Raw genomic sequence first — 23,031 nt, forward strand, 5'->3', positions numbered from 1 at the left:
ATGCTTTAAATGCATGGTGTGAATGTGGACTTATTCTCATATTTCAGGGAGAGATCTTGGCATGGGAGGAGCAGGGTTTGAGGCTGGCTCAGATTAGGTGTGTTCCTTGTCGTCCTGTTTTTATAGATGCTGCCTTTTTGGTAAGTAAATAAGGAGCAGCCAAGGTGCCCATTCTGAGTTCTTATTCCCCCTCACACACAAGGCCAGAGGGTGTGGGTTATCTCCCTTGAGATAACATCAGGTCCAGCAGGTTTTGAAAGTTTTATAACCAGGGAGTTGTCTTTGCAAGAAAGCATGAAGAATCGCACACACCACACACCACCGGAAGCCGGACATGGGAAGTAGGACTGACCCGCTATTAGGATTGGAGCATTCTGATGAAAATGGGTCTGGAAATTGCCAGTGTTTGCTTTCTCATCTCAGGACCAGAATGGAAACCAACCCAGTGAATGCTATTGATATTTGCTGCAGCTGTTGCTTTTAGTTCACAAACGATATGTAATTGATGACCTCCCATCCTTTTGCATTGCGTTTCCTTTGGGTTGAAATGAATGAAGCTGAATGACGTGATGGCAATGTAGTTACATAATTAATTATGTAAAGTGTCGCCACAGTGGAAAGTGGGATGAATAGTTGCTGGCAGGAGATGAACTGCAGCAGAAGGGAAATGGTTCTGCGTGTGACGAATTCAGAGCTACAATTTCCAGAGTTCCCTGGGAAGAGGGATTGAGGGAGTCTCCTAACAAATCTCTGCACCCTTAACACTTTACAGTTCCCAGAATTCTTTAAGGGAAGCCTGATATAATAAAGCTTTAAATGTATGGCGTGGATGTGGCCTGTGGCAATAGTCTGACTTTGTATATATCACCTTCATATGTGGTGCTAACCACAAATAGTTGCCGCTTTTGGCTAGCTCGCAGCTCCTCTGCCTTCTGTAACAAGTGAAATACGTAGGCAAAACTTTGAGAACACACATTAAAGTGATCTGATAAGCTTGTTTCAACAGCTGTGGGGCAGGCCCTACCACTAGGCATAATGAGGCAGCCGCCTCAGGCAGCTGTTCTTGGGTATCATGAAAGGGCATCAAGTTGACTGTTATTTACAGTTGTGTCCCATGCTAGTCCTACTCAGAGTAGACCCAGTGAAGTTAATGGGCATGGTAAACTTTGGTTCTTTAATATCAGTAGGTCTACTTTGAGCAGAACTTAGCTGCATGTAAGGCTCCGTTAATTTTTTATTTTATTTTTTTGCATTTTTACTGCCAAAGGGAGAATGCGCCTTTAGCAATATAAACAGTATACTGAACAATTTCCACCAGGATTGTGGAGGGTTTCTGAAGCTGAACGTGACCAAAGTTGCAGCGGTTCAACATAATCTGAGCAAATGACGGAGGCAGGGTCAACGCCCAGCCCAGTTCTGGCCCTTTCCGAAGGTTTGCTGGAAAGCTGACACTTGTCACACCCTGTCCCCTCCGACATCCCACGCCCTCGAGGGATAAGATCAGGACAGGCTGGCAAAGACCTGTTCTTTTACATTATTCATCTCAGGGATACCTGTCTCCTCTGGAAGGTGGGCTTTGCTACATACAGGTAGGTGAAGATTCAGTCTGCTTGCAGCCTTTCCTGAAATATTTCACTTTCACCTCATTCCCACTTCGATTTCTTTGTCTGTTTCTCCTCTGCTTCTCCCCCCGTCCCGCAATCTTTGATTTCTTACTTTGTAAGTTCCTTGGGGGCAGAGATCTGCTTGTTGAAATTCTGTAAAGCATGACATACACCGATGGCACGTTATAAAATAATAATAATTGTTACTATGGTTTTGAAGGATGGAAATAATAGTAGCAAATCCAAATAAGGTTGAAAATGTGCACTGGTTGGACACCATCTAATTAACTATTAAGGGTTCCAGACCCGCTTTGCCTTTGACTTCCCTATACTAGATTAATTTATTTTTTCATTGTTTCATTGTTCAGAGGCCCTTCTGTTCTTTCTCAACCTATACACTGTAGTTCTAGTTCAGCAAGAAGTCGGTGACCGCACTGTAGAGCATTCTAAAACTTTGACACAGGATGAAAAAGAAATGCATTAATCTGTATGCAGATCAAAGTGCTTATTTATTTATTTATTTATTTATTAGCATTTATAAACTGCTCAGAATTAAAAATCTCTATGTGATATGCAAAATATAAAACATCAAAACAAGAAAAGAAGTATCATAAAAAGCGATACATAGAAACTTGGGAAGTTTCCTTATACTGAATCAAACTGTTGGGATTCATATAACTCAGTATTCTCCCCACTGACTGGCAGTGGCTGTCCAGGAATTGAGCAGGGGTCTCTCTGAACCCTGAAGACTCCCTTGTAAAAGACCCTGATGTTGGGTAAGATGGAAGGCACAAGGAGAAGGGGATGACAGAGGACGAGATGGTTGGAAAGTGTTCTTGAAGCTACCGACATGAGTCTGACCAAACTGTGGGAGGCAGTGGAAGACAGGTGTGCCTGGTGTGCTCTGGTCCATGGGGTCACGAAGAGTCGGACACGACTAAATGGCTAAACAACAACAACTCTCTGAACCCTACCCAGGGATGCCGGGGATTGTACCTGGGGTCTTCTGTAGGCAAAGTAGATGCTCTCCCCCTTGTCTGACTCTTTGTGACCCCATGGACCAGAGCACGCCAGGCACTCCTGTCTTCCACTGCCTCCCGCAGTTTGGTCAAACTCATGCTAGTAGCTTCAAGAACACTGTCCAACCATCTCATCCTCTGTCGTCCCCTTCTCCTTGTGCCTTCAATCTTCCCCAACATCAGGGTCTTTTCCAGGGCGTCTTCTCTTCTCATGAGGTGGCCAAAGAATTGGAGCCTCAGCTTCAGGATCTGTCCTTCCAGTGAGCACTCAGGGCTGATTTCCTTCAGAATGGATAGGTTTGATCTTCTTGCAGTCCATGGGACTCTCATGAAATACTCTGGTCCCTGGGGTCACAAATAGTCGGACACGACTAAATGATTAAACAACAACAAAGAGGGAGAACATCTGCTTTGCCTACAGAAATAACCATCCTTTGCTTGCCCCCTAAATTGCTTTCAATTTATATTTTTCATGTCACTCCAATCTCTGAGTGATGTGAGATTCCAGGGGTTCCTGGCGTTTACCCAGAGTTTGTGTTTCATTTGGAAATGAGGCATAGCAGAGATTGTGGTGTCTTTAGGAAATATGATTAATTTACACATATATACAATTTGAGCCTATGATGGAAGGATTCACAGCATTGATACCCCAAAAAGGGCCTTGTTTGTCCAATAGCTGCAGCCTTGGATTCAAACTGAAATCAAATATTGCTCGGACTTTCTCTCCAGCTTGCTGCTTTTTCCTCTAGCTCACATCACTGCAACTCTCAAGTCTGGCTTTGTCCTTCTAACTATTCATGAGTTGGGGGGTGGCTCCACCCACCTGCCCGTCTCACACAGAGCCCCTTTGCTATGTTCCTCTGTTAACACTTGCTGGATCCAGGGGTTCAAAGGGTCTCAGCATACAGCTAACTTGCCCCCTTCAAAAAAACCTCATAACAATATGTAAGTTTCTCCACTAAAGCTAACCTCCACATTCTCCCATACCAGTAATCCAACCCTGTACCCTTTAGCTCTTTCCAGAATCTGGCAATAGTTAAATAGTTAAACAGTTAATATTTTTGTTCCTTTTGCTGCTGAAAGGGACAGCAGCAGCAACAACAACAACTGTGCTTTGCATCGTCTGCTGTGCCTCAGATTCAGCACCTTTGCAGAGTGTGGCTGTGATGGAAAACAAATCAGAGAAAAGTTTGCAAAGTTGCCTCCCTGTTTTTCAGAGAAAAAGATGTTTCCTGGGGGATATGTCTTCGGACAAATTTTGGCTGAGCTCTAATAAGGAAGGCTTATTTTTGGCTGAGCTCTAATAAGGAAGCCTTCAAATACAGAAGATATCTATTATTGACTACCTTCTTTTGTGGCTTGTGAGGTCTGAGAGGCATCTGACCGGCAGCCATTGAAGGTGGCATGGTAGGCAAGATTGATGTGGGTCTGATCCACTGTTCCTTGCTGCAAAATTTAAGTTACTTTAGTGCTATTCGTTTTGCCATCGGCTAAGCAGAAATTTTACGTAATTAATTCTAGAATTATTGATGTTAGCATTATGTTGTTCCATGCCATTCATTTCAATGCAAAGGAAACACAATGCAAACAGGAGGGGGAAGTAATCAAATATGTATCATTTGTGCACCAAAAGCAACAGCAGGGAATACTCCTCATACCTACAGGTTTGATTTTCATTTGGTCATGAAACTAATAAGCAATGCTCCCTGCGGTTTTCACTTTCCATTGGGATTTTCTGACATTTCTGCCTTTATCCCCTTCAAACTCTGTAACTTAATTTGAAAATTATAGAGTTGTTTCAATACCCTTTAATGCTGATGTGTCAGTGGTGATCAGCACACGATCACACATGATCACTAGATGACCCTTTAGATCCCTTCCAACTCGACATTTCTATGATTTTATGGTCCCTCTTTTCCTTTTCCAGTTTCTAGGCGGGACTCGTCATGGCGTTGGTGTGTCGCAATTCATTCCTGCTGGCAGCATTTGGCCTTTACCTCGGTGAGTCACTGTTGCTCCCCCAATATATCTCCCACTTCCCATACCTTCTCTTCAGAGAGCGTCAACCTACTTCTAGTAAAAGGAAGTCAACCTAACAAAGTTATGAAATACTCTTGCACCTGGACTCATCTCCCTTGCCATAGGTCCCAGGCTTACCAGTGCATTTCCAAACACAATTAAAAGTGTTGGTGCTGACCTTTAAAGCCCTAAACAGCCTCAGCCCAGTGTACCTGAAGGAGTGTCTCCACCCCCATCGTTCTGCCCGGACACTGAGGTTCCTTCTGGCGGTTCCCTCCCTGCAAGAAGCGAAGTTACAGGGAACCAGGCAGAGGACCTACTCAGTAGTGGCGCCCACCCTGTGGAACACCCTCCCACCAGATGTCAAAGAAATAAACAACTACCTGACATTTAGAAGACATCTGAAGGCAGCCCTGTTTAGGGAAGCTTTCAATATTCGATGAATCATTGTATTTAATATTCTGCTGGAAGCCGCCCAGAGTGGCTGAGGAAACCCAGCTAGATTGGCGGGGTATAAATAATAAATTATAATATTATTATAATAATTGCCAATTCCCTGCAAGAGATTTCAGACCAATGCAAACAATACTGAGCTAGATGGACCCTTGGTGTGACTCTGTATCTCAGTGTAGGGCCTCTGCCTAAAAAGAACCTCAAAACCTGCTGTCAAAAGACAATGCTGAACCAAAGGGCCTGACCATATAAAGGGGCTTCATGTATCCCTAGGTTTTTCACTAATGGCGCCTCTCTCTCCTCCCCCCCCCTCTTTTTACAGGGCTCTTGCTACATATGGTGGAAACTGCATCTGTAAGTCCCTTACACTCCCTTCTGACATCACCCAGGAGCTTCTCTAACCTGGTCTCTGGGGACTGCTGTTATCAGGGCTTGCTTCACAAAGGAAGCCAGCAGCTAAACAAAACTTCATTCCCACCCATTGGTTGTAAATTAAAATGTCTGTCTGGTATTTTTGTTCTTCTGTCATGGGGCCTCTCCCTGAATTGCATATTTTAAATTGCGTGCACATCGCCCTCTGAATTTTTCTAAGGACGGAATGGCAATGATTGCTTGGGCTGGATGATGCTTCAGCACTAAGGAATCCTGGTGGGGGCTTGCACGATGGTGACCTTCTGGAGAAAATGGGGTGTCAACCATATTTCAGCAGGAGGTGACGCAGCAAAACAGCCTTCCCTGACCTGGTGCCTTCCAGATATTTTGGACTACAACCCCCATGAGTCTCAGCTAGTGACATGAGCGAAGGCTCCTCTAAACCCTTGACCAGAAGGAGGGCAGGGCTTGAGCAGAATGACCAACCACTGGGAAGAAACAGCCATGCTAACTGTGGCTTATGGGAGCTGTAGTTGGGGACAGCTGCTGTGGAGAAAGGATTCTTAAAACCTTTTGAAGCCGTGCTCCCATTTAAAAAATAAAATAAAATAGAACAATCATGTTCCCTTCCCAACAGCTGAGGGGGGACATATTAAATTAGGAATTAATATACTATTATTATAATAATGCTTCTTTTCCTTTTCCTCTAGTGCCCTGCTGCTAAGATTAATGGTATGTGAAACTTACAGCATCTCATATACAGCATCAAAGGAGAGTCATTTTGGGGAACTGTAGAAGAAACTTGGCTAAACTTCTTTTTCTTTTCTTTTTGCAACAGCTTCAGAAGTCTGTGGAGACATGGAGAGGTATTTCTAAAGTGCGAGCAGCCCAAACCCCCCTATTTTTAAGATAATTTTTTTTAAAAAAGAACGGGGGGGGGGGAGGAGGAGGTCTTGGTGGACACCAAGGGAGGTGCCAATGAGGGCCAGGTTTGGGACCCTAGATTCAGAACCATCTTCCTATGTTTGCATCTGTCACATATAAAATTACAATTGCAAATCTTAGGAACATAACATAGGAAGCTGCCTTGGTCTCTCTGCCTCAGTATTGGCCACATGAACTGGCAGTGGCTCTCCAGGGCTTCAGATGGATGCAAAGCAATGCTCTGTATCTATGGCCCCCCCACCCCCTATCTTTCTTTTGCAGGGGGCAATGCATAATAACTGGCATTGCTGGATGCGGTAGATGTATAGCTGGGAAACCAAGCTGAAGTCAGTTCCAAAATGGAAGGCAGGCAAGGAAGATGGGCTGGGTTAGGCTTCTGGTTAGGCGAGGTCAAGAGATGGGCAGTAAAAGAGTTGTGTGTGTGTGTGTATGTGGAGTTTTCATGTGCTTCATAAAGTAGTGGGCTGGGCATAGAATTCTAGAGTTGGAAGGGGACCTGGAGGGTTATCTTGTGAAATCCCCTGCAATACAGTGGTACCTCGGGTTAAGTACTTAATTTGTTCCAGAGGTCTGTACTTAACTTGAAACTGTTCTTAACCTGAAGCACTACTTTAGCTAATGGGGCCTTCTGCTGCTGCCATGGCGCCGGAGCACGATTTCTGTTCTCATCCTGTAGCAAAGTTCTTAACCCGAAGCACTATTTCTGGGTTAGCGGAGTCTGTAACCTGAAGCGTATGTAACCCGAGGTACCACTGTACTGGAATCGCAGCTAATAGCTCATCACAGCTACTAATCAGACAGCAGAAAATTGAACTAAGAAGACCCATAAATTGTGAGAGACCGGGAGGAGAAAGAGGGACCTCCTTGGAAAATATGACTCTACTTTCTTGGGATGGGGGAATTCCAGAGCTGTAGATGGAATCTGGATCAGGCACACCCTTGTGTACTGCAGGCTATAGAAACTGGCTCACCCTAATCCACCAGTGGAATTTAGGCAGCCTCCTTTGAATTGTTACCTTTTCAGCCTATGTGCATTTCTCTCTCCCCCCCCCCCACCTCTGTTTGTTCACAGGATGGATGTCAAAACATCACCAAACCTCACCCATATTGTATGCGACAATGTAAGTGGTTTAAATCCCCGTGCTACATTTTCAGGGCCAAATAATGATCTGCTCATGTTCAGGGGAGCCAGAATGAACGCTGGGAGTGGTACTCAATTCACACCACTGTTGTGTTTGTGGCAAGCCCACTAGGAGTAGGTGGTGTGCAAGGCAAAACAACAACAACACCCTCCCCCCAAAATACGCACACACATACACATTGGTAGAAGCCAAACTGGGCTTTACCTAGCAGGCTGGAAGGAATACTAAGAACATGAGAACAGCCTGCTGGTTCAGGCCAATGGCCCATCTAGTCCAGCATCCTGTTCTCACAGGGGCCAACCAGAAACCTCCATGGGAAGCCCACAAGCAAGTTTCAAGCTGTTTCCCCTCCTGTGCTCTCCTCCAACTGGAGTTCAAAAGCATTGCTGCCTCCAACTTTGGAGGCAAACCATAGCCATTATGGCTAGAAGCAACTGATAACTCTCTCCTCCATGACTTTTGTCTACCCCTACTGCCTCCTGTGGCAGCGAGTTCCATAGCTTAACTTCCATCAGAAGAAATGGCTGGAATCCAAAATCCCCAATTGGTTGGGCTGGCGGGGGTTTGGATGAGGCAGAGCCGTCCTTCCACCCAGCCCTGCCCTTGTTCTGCTAGTCCCTCTGCAGGGGTGTGGGGTGGGAGCAGGGCTCTGTTCCTTTTAACAAATAGGCCTCCACTGTCTTCCTGTACACAAGAGGCAATATAGCGAAGGTTCCCCCATTTCTCTCCTCAGCTCCAGAACCTGACTGAAGTGAACAGCACTTTCATCGCTGGCACCTTGGAACTTGTGCTAAGGAAGAAGAGTGATGTTTCATTAGATATAGTCAGGGTGCTCTTCAGTGAAGTGGATGGGGAGGAGCTGGAGAAAGCACTGGAGGCATTTGATCGCAAGGTATATATAAAAAAAGTGTTAATTCTGTTGGAAGCCGCCCAGATGGGTGGGGTATAAATAATAAATGATGATGATGATGATGATGATGACGACTCCACTCCCTGCCTTTTTTTCTCCACTCCTTTGTGAACTCCGGTTTCCTAGCTAGAAACTCCCCTAGTCATCTTTTTGCTTTCCAGATCATGAACTCTTCTCTGATCTCTCAAAAATGGAAAACTATCATACTGAGGGCTCTGTGGGATGAGAAGCTGAGAAACGAGGATCGTTTCAATGAGACAGCCTTTGTGACATCCTGGTTCCAGAAGAGGCTTCGGCTTTTCATCTCGGCTATCTCTGTCGACATGCTCCAATGCCTTCACAATGAGACAATGGGATGCGAACAGTACCAGGCAATGTATGGGTTGTGTTCATGTTGCTGTGACTATGACCAAGAGTCTCTCTGCCCTACCTTTTCATTGCTCAATGTCCTTCAATTTCACCAGGGGTTGAAAATGTCTGCCTGCACCACAGCTAAAAGGGAACGTCTTCTGAAGACAATAAACCATATTTCCCCAACTAGGGATGCTAGCAAATCCCATCAAAAACATGTTGGTTTTAGCAGAATCCGAACTGTAGCAGAATGGAAACAGCTCTGACTGTGATGGAGATAGGATGGAATGGAAATTACTGCTTCCTTTAGATCCATACTCCCAGCACTCAAAACTGCAATCATTTGAAAATGTGATTTCCCCAACCCCACTGGTTCTCCTGAGTGCAATCTACTCTCCCACCCTGAATCCATAGCCTCATCCTTTGTGGAAGGGCAGCCTGACATGTATATACAAGACTAATCTTTTTCCTTCTCTTCTGTTTTGCCCTCCAATCCATCCACCATCCGCACAACAATATACTTTTCCTTCCCAGTGTTAAAGGTCTCAATGCACAGTTTACCAAGATGAGTTCTCAGCTCCAAGAGGAAGTCTTTGAGTCTTTCCAGCTTCCTTACCTGAAAGGGATGAATTCTAACGGTAAGGGGCAATTCTCCCTGTTTCTGGCAATTCAGGGACCCAATCTGACCACTCTTAAATGTTTTGCAATTACTCTGTGAATTTCAGTTCCCTCAGTTTCTCATGTTTTTACAGTTTTAAATTCAATTCTCCACATTTTCCAGTAAATTGAGATTTATTTAGTTTTTTAAAAAACCCTCCTTGGGAAAATTCACCACATTTTAATGTGAATTATCTCAAAACACATTTTTACATGTACTTCTGACTCGTGTACATATTTTGCAAGCAGCTTTCCGTAATATAATGCATTTTTGTATGCTATCTTCACTAATATATTCATTTTTATGCATACTTCCCTGTAATATATGCATGTTTGTAAACATTTTGTTGGAGAACTGTGTTGTAATATTTGGATAAGAGCAAATTTCAAAGGACAGCTATGTTTTAGAAAATTAAAATTTGATAGATCTGCTTTCAGATGTGAACTGAATTGAATTTCTCTGCCACCCCTAACTCCAATTCAGTTTTTTAAAGCTTAATCAGTGGCCCATGCCTGGGCGGCAAACATACTATTACAGGGACTGGGAACCTGCAGGTCTCCCAATGCTGTTAGACTACAACTCCCATAATTCTTGACCATTACTCATGCTGGCTGGGGCTGATGGGAGTTGGGTTCCAACAACAGCTGGAGTGACACATGTTTCGCTGCCCCTGTTCTATAACGTTGTCTAACAGCCCAGTAATCCAGGGCTTGAATTTATATACTGTAGAGCCAAAACACATGCGGTTCCCACCCATTTGATTTGGGGAAAAGCAAAATTGACACAAAATCACAGGGCTGAAAGAAGCAAATGTCACTGGTCAACCTCTGTTTCAATCCAAAATCAAACAGTAGCCCCTGTTCAAGATCATGTTTCCCATCATCCTCAACCCACATAGCTGTGGTAGCTGGGGCTGATGGAAACTTTAGTCAAAAACATCTGGAGGGCATCAGGTTGGCAAAGGCCAGCCCGAGGAGAGTGCAGAGATGACCCCTCTTGACACTTTTAACTTGCAGAGCTTCAGGAATTGAATTTGAACTGCAGGCATCGACTTGCTCATTTTTTTGTCAGCTAGCCATCATTCTATCATTAAAAAATGTTTATGAGCATGAGACAGCTGTTAATGTGCTGCCAGAGCTTCCTGAGGCTGCTAGGCAGATGCATGCATGTTTGGGGTGTGTGTGTGTTTGTATATATGAACTGCATGTGGTTTTGTATTAATGTGTCAATTTTTTGACAATGATGGTTGGGGAAGAGCGTGGTCTTTGAGGTCTCCGGCGATGAGTAGGTGCTATAGGCCATCTGCAACTTGAGCCCCCATCCCAATCTGAAATATGGGTGATAATAATACCACTTTGCCTTACAGGGTTGTTGTAAGGCTTGCTATGTGCAAAATATAGGAAGAAACATCAGAACATAGGAAGCTGCCTTATTCTGAGTCAGACCATTGGTTCATCTAGCCCAGTCTTGTCTACACTGATGGGCAGTGGTTCTCCAAGGTTTGAGGGCAGGGGTCTCTCCCAGCCCTACCTAGAGATGCCAGGGATTGAACTTGGGACCAGGAAAGACGGACTCACTGCGTGGCCAGGCAGAAGCTCTGCCCCATTGAAGTGCTCTGCATCAGTGCTAATTATTAATGTTACTGAAAAGCTTCAGCTTCATTGCTAAAAAATAGCATTTGAATATCAGTTGTGAAATTGTTGTGACAAATGTTTCTGATTGTTTTGTACTGAAGTTCTCACCCTGGGCCAGATGCTGTAGATAGTTCAGGTCCACATATGCAAATAAGAGATCGAAAGTGACGTTCAGTGATTGGATAGTTACAGAAAATGGTTACTGTTGCGTTCTAGTGGAGCTCTATATAACAAGGGCTGGCTGAACCCTTCAGTTCAGTTCTGTTCTGGCCTGTGAATAAACAAGAGCTGTTTGAAGAATCGCTGTGTCGTCTGATATGTTCACCTACTGTAAAGCTTCAGCTTCATTGCTAAAAAATAGCATTTGAATACCAGTTGTGAAATTGTTGTGACAAATGTTTCTGATAATGGTTTTTCTTTGGGGGGAGGGGGCATTACAGTTCTCCAAGTTATGAAATTTAAAAGATTTCACTGTTTTTATCCACTTCTTTCTCTCCCTGCCCCTTCTGTCCTTTGGATTCTTAGGCTCTTCTCTCCGCTGTTTTTCTGCAAACTCCAGCCTCTCCGTCTTCTTAGATGAGATGTTTCAGAGCTTTGCCAGCCTCCTGACTCTGAGAGATCTGCAGACCCTCATTCCCACGTCTGACCTCCAAAAGGTGCTTTTGCTGCTGCAGTTCCGTCAAAACATTTATGGAAGGATGGTGCATTTATTCATTCATTACGATGATTTATTATTTCACATTATAAGCTAAGGGAGTCGAGGGCAGCTCATGATTATCAAAATAACATAAAAGCAGTTTTAAACAACACTGTAGCATGATGCAGAAAGGAGCTGAAAACAGCAGTGTAAATACTTCATACAACTATCAATCAAAAGCCATGATAGCTATTTAAATAAAAAGCCTTTACATGTTCTCTGAATGCAGGAAAGGAGGGATATTGCTTATTTTGCCTTGGAAAGGCATTTCATAGTCAGGATGCCAGCACCACGAATGAGATGTGTGTGTGTTTGTGTGTAGAAACCATCCTACTGTAAGAAGCTGAATTTAACTTTTGTTGCTCCACCCACTTTTCCTTTGGACCCACCCACCATGGGCACATGGCCCTCAGAAGGTTGCCCAGAAGGGAATGCGGCCCTTAGGATGATAAAGTTTCCCTTCCCCTCCACATCGTTTGGTCTGTACAGCTTGTGGCTCCCCAAGGCTCATGAGCCAAAACCACTGTTTAAATAGCACCAAATGAAAGATTTACTCTGAAGGTCTGCATAAATGTTTTTGTAGCCTGCTCAACTGCAGCACAGAATCATTGTACAAATAATTAATTTTTGTATAATAACCAGCCTCTTTTTAAATTGCATTTTTATAACCCAAGCCTATTGTTCTTTCAAATTATAATGCTGGTTTTTTTATGCTTTTGTTTTCAGATTGTGAACACAGTCTCTCCAGATGCTCTTGCTGACTTACTGGCCAGAGAGGGATTTCTCAATGACAAGCCTTTCTTGACTGCTGTGTTACGGAACTATAAGCAGAATGAAGCTTTTATTGATAAATTTAACGAGAAAAATGTTACAGTAAGTGGGGGAAAATGACAGAAATAGTTTCTTTTCTTTTCTTTTTTAAATCCACACTGAAGAAAGGAGGAGATATAGCAGGTGTGGAGAACCTTTGCCCCTCCAGATGTTGCTGAACTCCAACTCTCATCATGCCTGCCCATTGTACAATCATGCTTGGGCTGATGGGAGTTGTAGTTCATCAACATCTGGAGGGCCAAAGATTCCCCACACCTGGGATATAGCAACATACAGGAAAAATGCAACACTCATATTTTAAAACTGATTGGACATAATGTTTTTACTTTTATGTAGGATAAGAACACCCAAGAAAGGATGTGGGTGGTGCTGTGGGTTAAACCACAGAGCCTAGGACTTGCCGATCAGAAGGTTGGCAGTCCGAATCCCCACGACGGGGTGAGCTCCCGTTGCTCGGTCCCTGCTCCTGCCCACCTAGCAGTTCGAAAGCACGTCACAGTGCAAGTAGATAAATAGGTACCGCTCCAGCGGGAAGGTAAATGGCGTTTCCGTGTGCTGCTCTGGTTCGCCAGAAGTGGCTTAGTCTTGCTGGCCACATGACCCGGAAGCTGTACGCCGGCTCCCTCGGCCAGTAAAGTGAGATGAGTGCCGCAATCCCAGAGTCGGCCATGACTGGACCTAATGGTCAGGAGTCCCTTTACCTTTAAGAACACCCAAAAACTTTAGTGCTTCTGTTTATGGAGACAGAAAGGAAGAGGAGGGTTGTGCCCAGGTGGTGCAGAAGAGTGTTGGGAAATGGGATTTCCTCTGAGAGAGGTCAAATATGGATCTGAGCAGCAGAAGATGTTGGGGGCTTGCAAAAGGTATCCATGGTTTTAAGGTGGGCTCTTGGGCCTCCTGGATGCTGGTTTCCAGCAGGACCACTGTAAGATAGGATGCTGGACCAGATGGGTCATTGGCCTCTTTTGATGTTCTTATGATTCTGAGCCTGACATTTACCATTCAATGGCACCTCTCAGGTGGGTGCCATTGCCATTATAAGAGAACAAGGGAGGTGTTCATGGTGAGTTCTGGGATCTCTTTTTCAAGAAAATAACACTGCTTATAAGTTTCAACCACACTATTGGACAAGCTTTGGACAAGCTCTGAAGCTCATGAAATCAAGCTAATGCCAAAATGTGAGACTGGGGTTACATTGGAACGGAATGTACTCTTCTCATTCAGGTGGCTTTTGAAAGTTCACCCTCCTGTATGTCCTACCTCTCACTTTCTAGCAGATCCAGGCTTTGCATCACCTGATTTCTAACGCTCACAAATTATTTTTGTGGCCTTCCTTTGGCAGGGCATCCTTCCAAATGACACCAAGGCAGCTCTCTTGGCTGGTGTGTGGCCGACTGTAGTTTCCAGCAGCAACGACAGAGAAGTGGACATGTGGCTCAGTGGCCACCTGGCTCCCTACTTCATGTTCCTCGATGGTGACCTGCTCAATGCAAGTGAGACCATGAATACCAGCTGTGTGTCGTTCCGTAAAATGTAAGAGTTCTTGTTTCCGATTTGGGCATGTGTATGTAGAGGTGGATTGAGAGGTCTCACTGGGCATAGAGCCTTGAGGGCTTCACAGGGGGCTCCACAACTATGATGCAGAATGGAAGACAAGAGGCGGGGGGTGGATTTTGGTGTCACACAGGGCACCGCTGGAATTTGAGAGCCTAAGGTCTGCCACTGGTGTCTCTGTGTCATAACGGATAGCAGTTAGTGCATGAGAGTTTCAGGTTCAGATTTCTTTCTTTTTTATTTATTTATTAAATTTTATTGAATACATAAAAGAATATCAAACAAGAAAGGAAATACAGAACAGGTTTCATACATATACACATAAACATAATTATTTATAAATCTATAAAGCAATATTCAGAAAGAAAGGGGGAGGGGAAAAAATAAATGAAGAAAGAAAAAAGGAGTAAAAGAATAAAGAAGGAGGAAAGATTTAAAATAGAAATTTAGAAAATAGAAAAGTGTTCGCCATAAACAACAGTTCTAGATCTATGCTTGCATACGGCTATATATTTCCATCTTGCAAGATATCAACCTTAATTAAAATGTTTTAAAAAGACTTCCACTGTTTACGCCACACGTCTTTTATACTTCAGTCGCCATAACCTCTGTTCTTCATATCCTTCCTATAGGTTTTCCTTAATTTTTCACTTTACATTCTTTATATTTTTCACAAGATTAGTCTAAACACAGCCAAACTTTGGTAACTGAGCCCTGGTATTGTAAATATTCATTTAGACAGATTCAGATTTCATTGAGCTGTGAAACTGACTCCAGCGTGGGCAAGTCTTATCACCTAACCTGTTGTGTAAGGCTGTTAAGAAGGCAGAGGAGAATTGTATCGTAGTGCTTTGGAGTTCTTCGCCTTCACATTCTTGAAGCATCTTACTTTAAAAAAGTGAAGGTTGGCAGAGCAAGAGGGGCAGGCTTTTGTAGCCAGGTTCAAAGGCTTGGTTCTGAATATATTCAAAATGAAATTACATATTTCTGTTGAGCTTATGCTATTATTAACAATAACAATGAATTTATTACCTGTCCTTCACCAGCAGGTTCCAGCGTGGGTTATGTCAATTTAACATAATTAAAAACAGTTAAAACAGATTACAACCCCAGGAATAGGGTGGGCCCCGAAAACACATCTCAGGTGCCAAAGGCCGGTGTAAAGAGGTGAATATTCAGCATTTGCTGAAAGTTGTATAGTGAATAAGCCAGATACATCTCTGAAGAGGGAATTCAACAACTTAGGGGCTGCCACAGAGAATGCCCTCTCCTGCCTCTCTCCCAAATGTCTGGGGGGAGATGGAACTACCAAGAGGGCCCCCTCTGCTGACCTTTGAGACAGTCTGTAGGGAAGGAGGTAGTCTTTCAAATATTGAGGCCTAAATTTGGCATCCTCAAATGGATCTTCTCAACAATGGATCTTCTTGGTTTCTCCTGGCAGCTACACAAGGCAATTCGCCCCACTCATAGGTCTGAACTGCAAAGTGAAGAAACAAGAAAGTTTTATTTGTCTGCCTCAACTTCCATTGTTTCTGTCTGCAGTGTGCAGAAGCTGAACAAAAATACAGACATGTCCCAAGATAAGGAGGAAGAAGTGTACTATTCCATCAAAGCTTACCTGGCAGGTAAGTCAATATCCAGGATGGAGCCACAGAAAGATGAAGCTGCTTTCACAACCTAGTATAGAACTGTGGCTGCTCTTTACTGAGCACCCATTCTGATTTGTTTGCACCCCTCCACGTGTTAAAGAACCTCTGAAATGGACTTGTGTGTCTTCTAATTTTGTCAGCAGAGTACAAGTTGTCCTGTCATTCCCTCTTCAAAAGGGACCTTTACCTTTCCTCACAGCTTATCCCCATTCTATAGCTTGCATTTTTACTTCAAGCAGTGAAAACGTTAGAACATTGTGTTGCATTGCAGCCAGTTGCTCAGAGGGGCTTGCAGGTGTCAGGTGATCAAATACAAAAAAGCAGGGATTAGCAGAGGGCCTGGTATATATATGAGATATTTGAGGCCTTGCTCCATTTTGAGAACCTTCATTGATCTATGTTGCAGCTGCCCAAGTGAAGCCCCGCTGCTACAATCCCAGTGATAAAGAGACATCAGATTGGCTTGTCACGTATCTTGGGAATTACATCCGTTACAGCAGTGCCAGGGACATGCGTTTACTCACAAACAACAATGCAACCATAGTAAGTATTTCTGCTGGATTTGCTTTCGGTGCAGATATTATCTGAAGATAATGTGGTGGTGTTGATCAAGTCCTCAATGGAAAATTATGGAAAATTCACTGAAAACTGGAAGTAGAATATCGAGCTCTGAAACTGGCTTCTATAATGCCACCAGCACCTTGGGGTGTATGGAGTGTTAGGGGAGGGGAGAGGTAGTAATTCTGGTGGTTACATGTTGTGCTCCTTCTGGATAGTTTGCCCACCTTTGGTCTCCACCCTATTTATCTACTTGCACTTTGACGTGCTTTCGAACTGCTAGGTTGGCAGGAGCAGGGACTGAGCAGCGGGAGCTCACCCCGTCACAGGGATTCGAACCGCCAACCTTCTGATCGGCAAGTCCTAGGCTCTGTGGCTTAACCCACAGCACCACCCGCTACCCTAGTGGTGAACCTAGGTCCATTCATTTCAATGGGTCTGTTCTGAGTTGGGATGTCAAAGAATTCTAACAGGAAGGGGAGTGGAAATTGCCAATGTTTGTTCATTCCTCCCATGTCTGGAATGGAAATCAATCCAGGGAATATGGTTGACATTTGCAGCTGTTGCTGCTTTCAGTTCACAAATGGTACATAATTGATTATGCATCCCACTTTGCATTGCATTTCCCCCAGCAAGCACTTACATGGCTGTGTCTTTTCCTAGTTCCAAGATATTGCCTTCAACCCAGACAACCTGGTGCTCATCAATAGGAACAGGCTCCGTAAAGACTTGGCAGAGATGTATGCTGAGGCCCTCTTTGCCGTCGATTCAGATTTCAATCTTGACAGGTAGGTGTGGACGCGACCGTTTATGAAGTGGCTAAAAGAGCTGTTGGCCAATCCGGGGCCCTCCAAATGTTTTGGACCACCTCTAGGCATGGGGAAGAAATTCAGTTCAGTTTGCAATCAGAGGTGAATGTACCCAAATTTGCGCTTCCTGAAAAAGTATGCGAAATGAAACACAGCCATCCTTCAAAATTTGCTCATTTCCAAACTTTTCAATATAGTTCTCAAACCAAATCATATGTACAAAAATACATATTATAGATAAAGGCTGCATAAAAACATGCCTTTTACTAAAAAAACAACAACAACATACAAAGATGTGTTATATGAGGGGAAATTGCTTGCATTCAGGGCAAATTGGCATAAAAATGTGAACCATAATAAATCGATGGCGTCTGCCCTTTCCCATGCACATTCACTATATGCACTTAGAACATCTGCTCAGGCTGATAAAAACCCTGTTGCTATAGCACATTAAGCTCTGGTTGATTTTGAGAATCTTCTGTTCTGTCTCAACTGGATTGGCAGCATTGGTGCATCTTGTTCTCAACGAGTTAGCAAAGGGCTCTGACTCAATATAATAAGTCACCAAAATATCATGTGTGAAGAAGCAAGGAACTAACACACCACCCACTTTCCTCCCAAGTCTTCCAGACCAGCTTATTTGCTTTGCTAGACATTCAACCCAAATCTCCAGCCTCAGCTCTGACAAGGCCCTGAACCTCATTGCACAGGTCAATCGCTACTGCAACTCCTCTCTGCCATCAGCATCTGACCGCCAGGTGAGATCCCTCCGAATTTTGTGATTGCACTTTGCACGTTTAGGATGCATTCAGACATGGGGAATATTCTGTTAGTTTTCCTGATTATAATGCTAGCATTTCTGTCCCGTTTTCTCACAGTCCTGGAGCACTGCCGTGACAGCTGTGTTTTGGAACTGTGCCCTTTTCATTGATGTATCTGCATGTCATACTAAATTTCATTCACGTCAGTGGGCGTGATGTGCCATAACAACAAACGTTATTGGACAGCATATTGCATCTATTCCCCCATGAAAATGGCAGGAAAGAACCGTATGCTAGTATACCACCCCAGATTCCATCACTGTGCTCCCATGGTTTTCAGGGTCAAGGGGGGCTGCAAACAGGGTTTTTTGGGGGAAGCAATTAACGCAGAAATGAGTGCTAAATGTGCACTATATTTTGCTAGTTTTACAGAAGTGGCTTTTACATTGCATGAAAGCTCAACTATAATGGGGAAATTATCAGTAAGGGAAATGGGAAATGTAATAAAGGTAAAGGTAAAGGGACCCCTGACCATTAGGTCCAGTTGCGGACGACTCTGGGGTTGCGGCACTCATCTCGCTTTCTTGGCCGAGGGCGCCGGCGTACAGCTTCCGGGTCATGTGGCCAGCATGACTAAGCCGCTTCTGGCGAACCAGAGCAGTGCACGGAAACACCGTTTACCTTCCCGCCTATTTATCTACTTGCACTTTGACGTGCTTCCGAACTGCTAGGTGGGCAGGAGCAGGGACTGAGTAATGGGAGCTCACCCCGTTGCGGGGATTCGAACCACCAACCTTCTGATCGGCAAGTCCTAGGCTCTGTGGTTTAACCCACAGTGCCACCCGCGTCCCCTATGTAAATGCAGTCTTAGTGCTGTAAACTTGTAAGAGAGTAAACCTTACTCAACACATCAAGATATATTTCTGAGTAAATGTGCTTAGGATTGTGTCATCATAGACATGAAGGTGGGGATTCTTGGTACAAAGAGCACCAGATGGATTTGGAGACTAAACATCCCAAAGGTTTCCTTCCCCAAATACTTTTAAATTATATGTATTCATTTCTGGGCTTGGAAGAGGGTGATGTGCTGACTTTCATGGTCCTATCCCAAGCCATGACTCTCTCCTACGCATCACATATTATGGTGGGAGAGGTCACACTTCCCATTCCAAAGTCAGATTTAGTAACTGGTATTCTGGAACCCAAGAACCAGAGCAACAAAAGGTGCATTGCTTTCTTTAACTTCACAATACAGGTAACTGATGCTATGATAGCTAGACAGTAGACTTAAACTGGATTAATAATAATGGCTTTTGCCAAGCAAATCCTGGAATTAGCAGTTATTTGAAGGGAAAAGAGAATGCTCAGCAACTATTCCTAGGATTATTTGTGGGATAGCATTACATTTACAATGATTCTACTGTGATCCATGTGATTCTATGCTGTGTGCCTGTAAATGCATTAAAGCATGGAATCTTGGTAACATTATGCCATGTAGAACTTAATTATGCAAAAAACAAGAGGCATCACTGTCATTTCAATTTAACAGATAGGAAAACTAAGGCTGAGAATCAGAGAGTCTTGGACAAGATTAACCACTGAATCAAAGGCTGAGTCAGGATCTGAACACACCTGTCTCAGGATCATGTCTGCAGACACTGAATCTGAAAATTTTCATGTTGGAAAAACCAAAACAGTGGCTTCATTTGCATGGACTTTTCCCTGAATGCATTTTGCATTCAAGAAGTTCCCAATCCTTAATTATATTTGTCTCCCTTTCCCAGCTTGCTACGAGTCTTGTTGCACAAGTCACAACATTTGACAGGCAGACTCTGGTGGCCTTGGGGCAGCAGGCCATGGGGCTGACCACTGGTCAGATTTCAAATCTGACACCGCAAGATCTGGTGGACCCCCAGGTCTTGGAATCGCTTGGGCAGGTCAATGGCTGGAACAGGGGACAGTCCCAAGGGCTGGTGAACAAGATCCTACGCAGCGACTTCATGGTAAGCAATCTGACTCCCGTCTCTAGTGGTTGACGTTTAGAAAGAGCTGCAAATATCACCATACTAGGCCAGTCGAAGGGGGAAAGAGTCCGCCTGCCTCTTTCCAGTTCTGGACAGCCAAAGACCCATTGAATCAGGCATCCTGTTCTCATGGACAAGGGACATTCCCAGCCCTACTTGTAGATGTCAGGGGTTGAACCCAGGACATTCTGCATGCAGCTCAGGTACCTTACTGCTGAGCTACTGCCTTACCCCAAAGTGAAGGCATAGCAGCTGTGGGCAGTGGTGCAGTTTGGGCTCAGAGGGGTGTGGCAAGTTGTTGGTGTTAAGAAGGGCATCATCTTGCACAGTGACCCCTGAAACCTGGGAACTGACATTGCAGGACAGTGCGACCCTCTCTGAAGCTCTGACCTTCCTCCTCTTTCCTTCTTACTGCAGCTGGATACCGCTGAGAAGTTTGAGAGACTTGGCACCCTGGCACAAGGGTTGCCCAGCAGCAGCTTTGACTCAATCTCAGCAGATTTGGCAATTCAGCTGGCAAAGAATACCGCCTTCTTGAGTGCTCTCAGGCAAGGCTCCGAACACTTAAGGAAGGCCTTTGTTGGCAAGGTAAATGGGCTTAAGGGCACAAGAACAACCTTTGTAATTTTTTTTTTTTTGGAAGTGTCTTAGCTTAGGGGTTGGTTACTTTCAGTTTTACAAAAGCCAGAAAAGAAATAAAATGTATCCATCTGAATATACTTTGCAGATCAGGGAAATCTAAAGATTAGTACCGTTTTTAACGTTTCTGCTAGCTGTGGGGCATAGAAAGGTTTTTTTGTAGAGCCTTGCAATCTAGTAGGCCCAATAACTGGAAGCCCGCTCTTTCCCTCAATGAGATTTCATCCAGCAAGACGCAAACATTTCTTCAAAGTCACAAGGACTAGAAACTTGTGCTCTGCTTTAAATGACAGCTGGGGTTCTCAGGCTTCAGAAGCCCATACCTTTGACCAAATTCCTTGTTTTGCATAAGCCTACCGGTAGATAAAATAGCAGGCTGCAGTAGGAAGCTATTCAGTTATTTGGGGCAGAGCGATAATGCTCATATCATTAGATATGGGGTAGTCAACCTTTTTATACCTACCACCCACTAATGCATCTTCCTTCATGGTAAAATTTCCTTACTGCCCACCAGTGCTAGATGGAAGGAGGGTTCAGCTTGTGCCGTAGAACCCCCTACTGCCCACCCCGAATCCTGAAACACCCACTAGTGTGCGGTAGGGACCAGGTTGACAACCCCTGTATCAGATAATCCTTCCCCAACCTCTTGCTCGCCATATGTTTTGGACTACAATTCCCCTTAGCCCCCACCCCCATGACCATTTTGGACTACAGCTATCATTAGCAAATCCATTTTGACTTTATCTCCCATCAGCCCCTGTGCTTGCTGAGACTTATGGGACTTGTAGTCCAAAACATTTGAAGGGCACTAGAATGGGGCAAAGCCATATTGGGGAACTCTGATTTGGTTCTATGACCTTTCCCTCAACCTTGTAGATCCTCTCAAACTCGTCCTCCCTCAGTGACATTCTGAATAACGTCCCAGATGATTTAGTGGACCAAGTCCCAAATTCGCTACTGGTGATTCGAGGCAAGATCCCAAATCTCCACAAAATCAACGAGAAACAATGGTCCCCACAGCAGGTAACGACTCTGGTTTTTCTCTTGAACCCTGTTTGCCTTGGAGGTGGTGCATGGCAATTTGAGCCTGGACAGGCCTGCTCCGCCATCTTGCTTCTTCCTTGCTACTGAATTGACCCCTCTCTTTGTTCTAGGCATCTGTTCTGTTTGGAGATGTGCTGTCCAGCACGGATAATTACACAGAGTGAGTTGTGGGCCCACAGTGGTGCAGGAGTGGGGAGACCCCTAGCCAGAATTATCTTAAAAAACAATTGTCCAGCATTTGACAACCTTTCCATTGGCTCCATGGATTTGATGCCCTCTCCCTGGCTTAATCGAATTTGATTTAATTCTCCATACTAGACATTTTCATTTTCAGCATCATTATTTATTTGATTTGTATACGGCCCTTCATCTGAAGATCACAGGGAGGTTCACAACATAAAAATGAGAACACAAAATACATTACGAGAAAGCAAAAAGCAAACCAATTACCCTCCTCTTCCCACAAACACATTTAAAAAGCCATAGATTGTTTAATCAGCCCAAGGCCTGGTTATAGAGAATTGTTTTCTCCTGGCGCCTAATATATATATATATATATATATATATATATATATATATAATAAAGGCACCTAGTGAAATATGGTTGAGTTTTAAAATTTATACAGCGGTTGATGGTGAAAAAAGTACAAAACCTCAAAGTGGTTTGCCAAAAAAGGTAAAATGATAAAATTATCAATAAGAAAAATTAATACCAGAATTTTAAGACGTTCAAAATGTTAAAATAAGAATAGATTAAAAACAGATTAAAACTTTCATTGGCTTTCTAAGCACCTGGGCATGTCTAAACAAGAATATTTTTAGCAGGTGCCAAAAAGTGTACAGCAGAGGCGCCTGCCTGATATCAATAGGCATGGAGTTCCGAAGTGTAGAATCTGCCACACTAAAAGATGGCGTTCTTCCAAATGTGGAATGGGTGTTATGTGGCACCTGTAGAAGTGCCAATTCCACCGATCAAAGCGGTTGAGTGGACAGATATGGGGTATGGCGACCTCATAGGTTAACTGATCCCAAATTGATAAGGGTTTTATATGCTAACAGTAACATCTTGAACTTGGCTTGGTAGCAAATTGGCAGTGAAAGACTAATTCACCTCTGTGGCTTCTAGGCTTTCTGCATTCATCCTGCAAGGCTTCCAATGCAATGTTGCCACCAAACTGACACCCGCACAGCTGCACTCTTTGGTCCAAGAAGTGAAGATTAAAAATGCCAACCTGAGTGAGGAACAGGTGAGAGATGCAGATGGGATGCAAATGGGGCTGGTTTGAGGACTCTTGCCCTCACTTCCCCATAATCATAGGATTCAGGCAGGATGGTGCTGGTATGAAACAGGGGCCAAA

General features: G+C 44.0%; 1 protein-coding gene across 1 annotated transcript in view; it reads left to right on the plus strand.

Moving 5' to 3' along the window:
- Positions 1–1,536: 1,536 nt before the first annotated feature.
- LOC310831432 (uncharacterized protein) overlaps positions 1,537–23,031 on the plus strand; it is a 34,580-nt gene continuing 13,085 nt past the window's right edge. Inside the window, exons 1-21 of the mRNA XM_083711961.1 lie at positions 1,537–1,589; positions 4,551–4,624; positions 5,418–5,449; positions 6,178–6,199; positions 6,306–6,333; positions 7,485–7,533; positions 8,288–8,446; positions 8,626–8,840; positions 9,350–9,453; positions 11,633–11,763; positions 12,531–12,677; positions 13,978–14,168; positions 15,732–15,814; positions 16,245–16,381; positions 17,060–17,184; positions 17,828–17,963; positions 19,751–19,969; positions 20,408–20,578; positions 21,506–21,652; positions 21,784–21,833; positions 22,800–22,920. Coding sequence (XP_083568087.1) covers positions 4,570–4,624; positions 5,418–5,449; positions 6,178–6,199; positions 6,306–6,333; positions 7,485–7,533; positions 8,288–8,446; positions 8,626–8,840; positions 9,350–9,453; positions 11,633–11,763; positions 12,531–12,677; positions 13,978–14,168; positions 15,732–15,814; positions 16,245–16,381; positions 17,060–17,184; positions 17,828–17,963; positions 19,751–19,969; positions 20,408–20,578; positions 21,506–21,652; positions 21,784–21,833; positions 22,800–22,920 — 2,322 coding nt within the window. The 5' untranslated portion in view covers positions 1,537–1,589; positions 4,551–4,569. The remainder of the gene's footprint in view (positions 1,590–4,550; positions 4,625–5,417; positions 5,450–6,177; positions 6,200–6,305; positions 6,334–7,484; positions 7,534–8,287; positions 8,447–8,625; positions 8,841–9,349; positions 9,454–11,632; positions 11,764–12,530; positions 12,678–13,977; positions 14,169–15,731; positions 15,815–16,244; positions 16,382–17,059; positions 17,185–17,827; positions 17,964–19,750; positions 19,970–20,407; positions 20,579–21,505; positions 21,653–21,783; positions 21,834–22,799; positions 22,921–23,031) is intronic.

The sequence above is a fragment of the Podarcis gaigeae genome (assembly GCF_964106915.1).
Source record: "Podarcis gaigeae genome assembly, chromosome: 14".
NCBI classification, from domain to species: domain Eukaryota; kingdom Metazoa; phylum Chordata; class Lepidosauria; order Squamata; family Lacertidae; genus Podarcis; species Podarcis gaigeae.